This window comes from Chenopodium album, chromosome 3 (genome assembly GCF_948465745.1).
Source record: "Chenopodium album chromosome 3, dcCheAlbu1.1, whole genome shotgun sequence".
In the NCBI taxonomy this organism is placed as follows: Eukaryota; Viridiplantae; Streptophyta; class Magnoliopsida; order Caryophyllales; family Amaranthaceae; genus Chenopodium; species Chenopodium album.
The window spans coordinates 10,761,292-10,771,938 of NC_137836.1; the positions used below are offsets into that span (position 1 = coordinate 10,761,292).

Genomic DNA, 10,647 nt, shown 5'->3' on the forward strand with positions numbered 1-10,647 from the left:
CGCGTCTATTTGGGCGACGGAGTGCGGGTGGTCGGGGCTTGTGACGGTTGATAATTCAAGGTGGGCACAAGCGGGTCCGAACCACGAGTTCTTAGTGCATCAAGTTGGTTTGGAGGGGAGCTATTAAGCAAGTAAGACACAATATCTTTTTTTTTTTGGGAAATATGGAATTTTATTACCAAGAAAGAGAAAGTTACAAACTTACAAAAAGCTAAGTTGTAACAACACCAAACACCACAGACCAAAAAGGCCAAACCAACACCAACAGTCCAAGAATCTACCCAAACCACCTTCTAGGAAGGGTGCTTGAGAGAACCAAGGACCCCTACTGGACTCAGGCTCACAGCCACCTTCTAGGAAGGGTTCTGAGAGCCAGGACCAGACAAAACACCTAAGACAGAAATAACATAGTAAAAAGCCAGAACAACTGTTGAAAACAACAAAAACAACCTAAAACAGCAACCAAAACAGGCTAGAACAACAACTAGAAAAAAGGAAAACAACAAAACACCAGCTGCCAACCAAATTAGCAGACACAACACCTAATCTGCAGCAAACTTCAGACCAGAACAACCAGAAATAGCAGTAGCAGCTACCTGTCAGACATGCTGCACCCAACAACAACTAACTCTGCCAAAGCCGGAATCAGGAGAGCAGCAAATTCCTGTCAGAACAAAGCAACCAGATTTGCAGCTCCCTATCACAGCATCAAAGCAGGAAGCTACATAATCAAGTACTTGTTTCTAGCTGGGATTCTGCAAGCTATATGAAAAATGATTTCCCTGACTAGAACATCAGCAGGCTTACAAAAACCAGTAAACAAAACTGCATTTCTCTGTATCCAAATGCCATAGACTGTTTCAGTGAAATCAACTTGGATTACTTTGTTTTTCATTCTGGAACTTCTGCAGATTTTCTTCAACCATTCAATCTCATCAACAAACTGCTGGACAGGTTTGGTGACATGTAAAATGCTTAGAACTTTGTTCCAAACCTGTCTAGAGTACTCACAATCAAAGAATAAGTGTTTCACACTTTCATTACTATTCAAACAAAGAAAACACCTTGGATCACAGGAAATGTGCCATTGCAGCAGCCTATCCTTAGTGACAAGCCTATCCCACAGAGCTAACCACAAGATAAACACACTTTTAGGAGTTGCCAAGTTATGAAAAATGACCCTCTTCCAAGGAATCTTAGGGACTTGAGGCCTAATAGCAGCATAAAGCTTCCTGATTTTCATCTTATTGCCCTGTATTAAACCATCCCATCCCCCTTGATCATTCACAATATCTCTACAACTTAAAATTTTCTTCAAAAACCAAGAGCATTTAGTAGGGATAGGGGTAGTCCAACAATCTTTATGCTTGAAATAATAAATATGGACCCACTTTACCCAGAGATTGTCAGCCTTGTGAGCAATATCCCAAAGTAACTTAGTGACAACTGCTTTATTCCACTCAGGGAGAGAAAGCAGGTTCCAGCCACCACAGACTTTAGGAAGACAAACATAGTTCCAAGAAACCAAAGATTTCCTAGCAGGAGCAGAGGAGCCAGTCCAACGAAAGCATCTGAATCTAGCCTCAATCTCTTTCAGAATTTTCTTTGGTAAGATAAAGATTTGAGCCCAATATGTCTAAATACCAAACAACACACTCTTAACCAACTGGAGCCTCCCAGCATAAGACAAGTGTTTAGCCATCCACCCTTGAATTCTAGCAGTCACTTTCTCCACCAAAGGCCTACACTGAGCAATTGTAAGCTTCTTAGAAGAGAGAGGGACCTCAAGATATCTAAAAGGAATAGAACCTTGAGAAACACCAAGAAGCTCTTTAAGTTCTGTCTGAACATCAATAGAAACTCCCCCAAAGTAGACTTCACTTTTATCAAGGTTAGCAGAAAGACCTGAAGCTCCAGAAAATTTTGAGAAAGCTTGGAAGAGAAGCTTGACAAAAACACTATCAGCTCTAGAGAACATCAACAGATCATCAGCAAACATCATATGAGTTAGGTTTAACTTTTCACATCTAGGATGAAAGTTAAAATCAGGAGTTAACCTAACCTCATCAAGGCATCTGGACAGGTATTCCATACCAATAGCAAAAAGAAAAGGAGACATAGGATCACCTTGTCTTCAACCTTTCCTAGCTTCAAAGGGAGGGGTAGGGAAACCATTGATAAGAACAGAATAAGAAACAGAAGTAAGACATGTCCAGATCCAATTAATAAACCTTTGAGGAAAACCAAGCTCCTGCATAATAGTAATCAAGAACCCCCACTCAACAGAGTCATAGGCTTTCTTCAAGTCCACCTTAACCATGCACCTAGGTGAAATAAATTTGTGATCATAGCCTTTGATCAACTCAGTTGCAAGAAGGATATTATCTCCAATGTGCTTGCCTGGAATAAAACCTGCTTGAGCATCATCAATGACCTCACCAATGATAGTAGCAAGTCTAGCAGTTATGATCTTAGAAATAAGCTTATAGACAACAGTGCAACAAGCTATAGGTCTAAAATCCTTAACATGAGAAGCATTAGGGATTTTAGGAACAAGAGTGATAGTTGTGCAATTCCATTGCTTAGGCAAGGTCCCTTTAGTAAAGAAATCAATAACACTTGCATAAATATCATCTTTCACAATATGCCAAGCTCTCTCTTAAAGAAAAAAGAGTTAAAGCCATCAATACCAGGAGCTTTAGTGTTATCAATTCCTTTAAGAGCAGCATCAATTTCAGCATGAGAGACAGGCTGAATAAGATAGCTCTGAGCAACAGAGCTAAGCTGTTTACCTCTCCTCATAGTAACAAGATCAACAGCAGGGAGCCAAGGAGCCTTAGTCCCTAAAAGAGACTTATAGAAAGAGATAATCTCATGAGAAATAGAATCCGAATCCTTATGCAAAACCTGGTTAGAGTCAAAGATAGAGTCAATTTTGTTCCTTGCTTGTCTAGTCTTCGTCACTGAGAAAAAATAATGAGAATTGCCATCTCCAAGCTTAATCCAGTTGATCCTAGACTTTTGTTTGAAGATACTTTCTTGAATATCACTCTAGTGCTTGACAACCTTAATAGCATCAGATTCTTTTGCATATAAATCCAAATCATCAGGATTCTGAGCCATTAGGTTTTGAATTTCACCAAGCTCAGCATTAGCTTGATCAATCTTCACAGCAATATTGCCAAAATGCTTGCTATTAAGAGACTTGATACTAGACTTCACAGAATTAAGCTTCAGCCAGACAGAACTACCAGAACACCAGGCCTGAGAAACAATATCAAGGAAATCAGGATGATCAGCAATACAATTTAGAAATCTGAACGGTCTACCTTTCTCAGCAAGAGCGGGACAAATATCCAAAAGAACTGGACTATGATCAGATAAAGAAGGGGGGAGATAGACGGTTTCAACATGACCATGAGAGTCCAACCAAGCCTGGTTACTAAAGACTCTATCAATCCTAGAAAGAGTTATAGGACTAGTATGAGCCTTATTTTACCAAGAGTAGAAGGCTCCTTTGCTCTTGATCTCAGTGAGGTCCAAATCATCAACCAAACTCTGGAAATCTCTAGTCTTATAATCAGTAACATCAGTACCATGAAGCCTGTCTGAAGTGCTAAGAACAGAGTTAAAGTCACCAGCACAGAGCCAAGGAGAATGCTGAATAGTTTTGTTCCTAATCCTTTCCCACATAGGAAGCCTATCATGAATAGAATGAAGCCCATAGATGACAGTGAGCTGAATTTGAATAGAAAGATCCTTACTAAGGACACTACAATGAATAAATTGCTCATGAACCTTTAAGACATTGACAGTTACTCTATCTGCATTCCATCTAAGCCAAATCCTCCCTTTAGGAGAATGATCATAATTGCACACCCAAAGCCAAGAAGAGCCAAACTTCTTTTGGTAATTGAAAACATTTTTTGATTTAACTTTTGTTTCAAGCAGGCCAATAACATCAACTGAATGAGAATGAAGCAACCTCTTTATAGAGGCAACTTTGCCAGGGTCATTCAGGCCCCTGACATTCCAGATAGAGTAAATCATGGCACCAGAGGGGGATTAACCTCACCCCCGCTTGGATTAATAGTGAAACCACCTGCACCATCCATTTCATTTGCAAATAAAGCAACAAAAGCATTAGAGGTAGAAGCAGGTTGATTAACTCTAGTTTGCTGACTCTTTGTCTTCCTCCCAACTATTCTCCACCCCTCATCTGAGTTTTGAGAAGTATGAACCTGTGGAGTGATAATAGATTTTCCATGGACAGAAGCATCAATACCAACAACAGTAGCAGGAGCTTGACTAGGCTTAGGGACCCAGGCCTGTTTCTGCTTGAGTATTGCAGGAGCTGGCTGTTTATGAACCTGCTTAGGCTTAGCAGGAGCAGGTTTAGTAGAGCAATCATGGCCAACCTTGTTGCACTTAGAACAAAATGGTGGAGCCCACTCATACACTACCTTAAGCTCCAACACTTCCTTTGAAGGGCTTTCAACCAGGACAGAATTAGGCATAGGCTTTGTAACATCAATTTCAACTAGGAACCTAGCAAAAGACACTCTAAGCTGTCTAGTAGTGCATTCATCAGCACAAATTGGCACACCAAGCAAACTGCCAATACGGCTAAGAGTATCAGATCCCCAGCAATTAAGTGGAAGATTAGGAAACTTGACCTAGAGAGGGACAGTTCTCAAAATTTCAGCACTAAAATCAAATGTAGGGCACCATGGCTTAACTATTGCTGGTTTTCCAAGAAACATATGAGGACCAGAACAAAGTATAGTATCTTTATCATCACTAGAGCAAAGATTAATGATAAAGTATCCATCGTCATGCCAATAAATATCTGGTGTCTGCATAGCACTCCATTGCTGGGCAATAAATCGATGAACATCAGCAATAGTAGGATAATAGCCAACCACATAGAAAACTAAAGCATTAGACCACTTTTGTTACCTGCATTAAGCTCAGATTCCTGCCGTTGAGCAACCTGCTTCCCAACTTGAACTTTCGGAGCAACATAGAACAGGGGAGCTCCTTTAGCAGTCAGCTTACCAGAGAAGGGAACAAATCGATCCTCACCATCTTTGGATACATTCTTCTCCGAGGGAGGTGTAGAATGATGACCGAGAAATTTTGGCTCAGATCGATGCCCAGATCCTCCACCAACCAATGGAACAGTAAACCCAAAAACCCTAGGTACTGTTCTATTGGAAATCAAAGAATCTGGTCTAGAAGTGCCTCAGCAAATAAAGCAATAGTCTCAGCATCACTTCTAGGAATAGCACCACATGCTGGATGTACCAATGCCGGCGCCGGAGTAACCAGCTCATCCACCTCCTGAATCGGGCTAGGAATAAATGAAGTGACTGAGTTCCTCAGATTCTGCAAAATTGTATCAAAAGGTTCATGAGTATTCTTCTGTTGTGCTACTTGAGGTGTAGGAGTGTTCTGCTTCTTCTTCTTAGCCATCGGAGATCAAGATTGATGAAGAAACCGATCAAAATTGAAGAACCATGGAGAAGAGAGAGAAGAGAGAAAGTCAACAAAAGTCAAACCTCCCGTCTTTTATCTTTTTATTTAGTAAGACACAATATCTATAAAGGTCTAACAACAAACAAGCATAAGAGCAAAGCAACACTTGGTAGAAGGCTTAAGATTTCATTAATCATTCACCCTCTAAAGAGCTTTAAATGACATATAAGAAGAATCCCTAGTGAACACTGAACTGACAGTAACACAATAATGGGACCTCAAGCTAAGAAAGCATAAACTAAACTCTAGGAAAGCATCTAAAGGGAATCTAATACATCAAAAGGAGTTGGATTCTAACAAAAAGCAATATTGATCAGGGTTAGGGAAATGACACGCATCGTAAGCAAAGGTACTCATTTCATTGAATTCATTGGTCATTACATCAAGGATGGCAAGGTTAGCTGCGACCTCGCTGGGATTATTTGGGATAGAGAGGGGAGACTCAACAAGAGGCTCAACATTAAGGGGAACTACATTCGACTCTATGGCAAAAGGGGGTCGGCCTCAGATCCTAAAGACTCGTCCACAGACTCAGACTTGGACTTGGACCCAAACGATTCAGATTCATCAAACATAGGACCTTCGCCAGCGGTCACTTCCAAATTCTCTCCACTTGGCGTAGTGTTCTTCACTATCTTGAGCCACCCCTTTAAAACACCATCAACCGGGACAATCAACTTAGAAGGGTCAAAATCTTTGCTAGATATCACAGCTTGAATGAGATCAAAATCGTCATTGCGGACAGGCTTGTGTAGGGAATAAATTTCAAGCTTTAATCCCACTAGATCGAACCCCACTGTGATCATACACTAAAGTACGGTGGCGTCCAAAAGGGAAGAAGATAGAGCAAAAGAGTCGCCAACAAGTTTTTTTAGGAACTTGTAAACCGTTCACGAGGTGAAGGTTACACCCCTTAACGATCCAAGAGATCGTCAACTCCATAAGGTCATGAACCAAATAAGGGTTCAGGGATGATGGTACAAATCCAACCTAAAAGAGATTGAACCTGCCCTAATAACAGGCCTCTACTTTATTCTGATCATATTCATGTGCGCTTTCTGATTAACATGCAATCAATAGGATTAACCCTAAACCTGTTTATCTATGTTGGTCGAATTAAATGCACAAATAAACTATTATTGGCGATCACTTGAAATTATAATCACATTAACCCTAAACAAGATTATTAATTATCTTATTAAGCGTGATTACAAGTACCAATTCCCTTTAAACATGCAATAAAGGTGATCAAGCAATAAAAATATAATCAAGCAACATAATAATAATCATAATAACCATGAATAATAATTATAATAATTATAAAAATAATAATCATAATCACAATAATAATATTCATAATCATGTTAAAGCATAATAATAATAGCAAGATCCTAGGCATGATACTAACAAGATTAATAACTAGGGATGGCAATCTAGTCCGGATCCGACCCTACTCCGCCCCGATCCGAACTAAAATATTCGCTTCGAGTCCGAGAAAAAATTAATCCGAGTTCGACTCTGTTAAAATAATCCGACTCCGAGTCGGAGGAGGGTCGGAGTCGGATCCTATAAAAAATCCGAGAAAAAAATCCGACTCCGACAAATGTTTGACTTTAACGGATTATCCGACTCCGACTCCAATAGATAGTGGATTTTTGTGTGGGTCATGGTGGCATTGGGTGTGGGTTGTAAAGGCCCAAATAGCCCAACATCTCAAGGTATATTGAATAATGAAAAAAAACTCGGAGTCAGGTCGGATCGGAGTCGGAGTACGAGGTCGGATATTGAAGTCGGAGTCGGAGTCGGATGTCGAAGTCGGATGTCGGAGTCGGATGTCGGATTTAACCTCCGACTTCCTGTCGGGTCGGAGTCGAATTTAGCATAATCCGCTCCGAGTCCGACCCGTTGCCATCCCTATTAATAACAAACCCTAGCATGTCACTAAGCAATAAAAATCAAATCTTTAGCCCTAACATGATACTAACAATCATAAATATTAGGAAGAACATAAGAAGCATCGCAACAATCATATTTAATATTAAAATTACCTTAGACATGATACTAGGAATATCATAACAATATAAACATGATGTCTACATCATAACATCAATTAAAACCATTAAAGTACTTACTTTGATGCTTCGTACCTCTTTCTAATAACAAAATACACACGTTAGTAACTTCAAGGAAAATAATAAATAAAACAATTAAATTAAATAATTGAAATAGAGATTTGGGACCAAACCCTCAGAAATTAAACCTTTCACGTCTAGGGCGAAGGCAACTTCGAATATGGCTAGGTGTTTCTAGATCTTGTGAATGCGGAATTTTGTATGAGAAAACAAAGTTTGAAAAAGAGAAAGAAGATGAATGAATTAAAGAATGCTAAAGAATTAATGATTGTAGATGAAAACTTGTGAATGAGGAGAATTGGTGAATGAAAACGGAGTTTTTAATACGATTGTAGACACCTAAAAATGTCTCCCCAAAACCAAACCCGATGATGAACAACCTTTCACCGCCACTATTGGTCGGGTTCAGTATTTAATCCCGAGAGTGCTTAAAAAATCGTATTTTATTAAATTCATATTTTTGAACAGTCCATGGATTAGTCTTGATGTTTGGTAAAAGCATCGTTTTAATTTCAGCCCAAACTTATTAATTAATTTTTAGCCCAAGCCTTTTTATTTTATTGTTTTATTATTTATTTTTGGCCCAAACCTTTTATTTATTTTTATTTAATTATTTTCTTATTTTAGCCCGAATAATAAAAGTCAGAAAAGACCCGAAATTATCAATCGGCACTTAAAAAGCCGAAGGAAATGAGGGTTAAAAATGTATTTAGACGGAAAATGGACTGGAAATTCCCGCGCCACGGCAGACTGCCATCGTGTCACGGGAATTCTTCCCGTCTGACGGTGGGATTTCCCGTGACACGGGAGGTCTGCCGTGACACGGGACATTCTGTGTCTTTTCCGCGCAAACCCTTAACGCGTTTTTTATCCCGTTTTCTGAAAATTTCCCGCGTCACATCAATTATGTACCGTGTCACGGGAAAGTGTACCGTCTGACAATGGAATTTCCCGTGTCACGGTACAGTTTGACCGTGTCACGGAATACTTTTTAGGGTTTTTATCATTTTAGGGTTCCGTGTGCTCCCTCAGCACATTTTCCCTATAAATACCCCCTCATTTCTGATGTACGGGGCACCGATTAATTCTCTAATTTTATTTTCTCTCTTCTATGCTTTAGCCTAAACACTAGCCTACCCTTTTCACTTCAAAATTCCTTCTTCAAGCACTCAAAGGAGTCCATATTTTACTCGAGGTTCTGTCCTTAAGCCAAGGCGTGAAATGTAGAACTGTTTGAGGGTTTGGCCCCAAAATCAACTTTACTTTATTTAATTTAATTTAATGATTGTTTATTTATTTCCTTGAAGTTACTAACTCGTTTATTATTTTGTAGTTGCAAACAAACAGAATCAAAGTAAGGATCATGCTCCTTTTGTTTTTATTTTTTTCTAACGATTTTATGTTGTTGGAATTGTGATTAAATTGGTTCTAGTATTAATATTGTTCTATTATATTGTTATTATGATCACTATATTGCATGTTTAAAGGGAATATGTAATTGACAATCACGCCTAATAAGATAATTTGGACAACCGGTTTAGGATCCCTTTTAATCTTATTATTAATTGAAGTGATCACCAATATTTTTGAATTATGTGTACATTAATATTAAACCAATTTAGTTAAATAATAGTTTGGAGCGAATTGAATTATTGTTTGTATGCCTTTGAGATCACAGGAATGCTTTTCAATATAAGAATCGAGTAGAGGCCAATACGGGCGAATGTGACGCCATGACTCACTTCATACCATCATCCCCGATCCTCCTTTCGTGGTTCCGAACCATATGGAGTTAGTAATCTCATGGATTATGAATGGGGTGTAACCTTCACGGGTCAATCGTTGTCCCTTATCGTGGTTGCCTTTTTATGATCCGTGAACGGTTTACAAGTTCCTTAAAAACTTGTTGGCTGGTCCCTACTTTCCTTGTCCCTAATCGTATATGTCAATTTCCACTTCCTATGAGTGCCAAGCATATTCACAACATGCTTTTAACGTAGGCGCACTTCAAACGACGCCTACAATTTGGCGACTCCACTGGGGAGGATTCTTAATTATTTATCGATTTGAGTGATCGGTATTTAATTAAGATGAGTGGATGAGACTTGAAAGATTCTTGAAAAAATATTCCTGTGATTAATTTGGCATTTTTGCATCTGCATAGACGTTTTAACGTCGCATTCAGGTCTGTCCCGTAGGAAAAATTGGATAACTTGATTGCGTGCGAAGGAAAATAGGGCACCAATCAGATCTTCTGACTGCCGTGCCACGACAGAGTCTGCCGTGTCACGGTACAGTGCACCGTCTGACGGTGCACAGTACCGTGGCACGGGAATTTTTGCCGTGTCACGGCAGTCCTAAAATCAGTCCGGTGGCTTATTTTTTTTCCTCACAGCCGACTTCCTTCGATTTTTCTGAAAAAACGTATGTGTTCTACATACGTCTTAGCCCCGGGGGATTTAAGCTCTATCAACCCAAAAACGCTCATGGCAATAAGGGTTCATCCGAGTTATTAAATCCACCCAAACCATGGAGTCGAGTTCGATTTCATCACGAACTCGCGGAGCCGCTCGTTGGCATACACCCTCAAGGGAGGCTGCCTTGCTAACGCGTCCAAACTCTTAACCATGGTACCCTTTTGACACCCAAAGCTTGACCAATAGTTGAACATAGATCTTGACTTTAGGTTGCGAACTTTTTTTACATCATCGTGCCTAAATGCTATGTGGTTGTTTGGTGCTAACCTTTATGTGTTTGCTCTTTTGTTTAACCCATGACCGAGGTTTTTTATTCTCACATAGTAATTAGTACGGACCTAAAATCGGTTAAAATCTGGAAAAATCACAAAACTGACCTGGAACTGCGCACCGTGTCACGACATTTTCTGCCGTGCCACGGTGAACAGTGCCGTGACACGGGGCTGTCTGCCGTCTGACGGTAGACTGCACCGTGTCACGACAATCTGTACCGTGACACG

At 39.8% G+C, this 10,647-nt stretch overlaps 1 protein-coding gene across 1 annotated transcript; it reads right to left on the reverse strand.

The window, feature by feature from the left end:
- Nucleotides 1–353: 353 nt before the first annotated feature.
- LOC145624831 (uncharacterized) lies at nucleotides 354–5,475 on the reverse strand. Its single transcript, XM_081677918.1, has 13 exons — nucleotides 5,277–5,475; nucleotides 4,994–5,229; nucleotides 4,740–4,874; nucleotides 4,213–4,676; nucleotides 3,500–4,024; nucleotides 3,091–3,370; nucleotides 2,691–2,907; nucleotides 2,364–2,505; nucleotides 1,727–1,967; nucleotides 1,397–1,636; nucleotides 788–1,252; nucleotides 597–664; nucleotides 354–450 (listed from the first exon to the last, which is right to left on the reverse strand). The coding sequence occupies exons 1-13, from the start codon at nucleotides 5,473–5,475 to the stop codon at nucleotides 354–356; spliced, it is 3,309 nt and encodes a 1,102-aa protein (XP_081534044.1).
- Nucleotides 5,476–10,647: the final 5,172 nt, after the last annotated feature.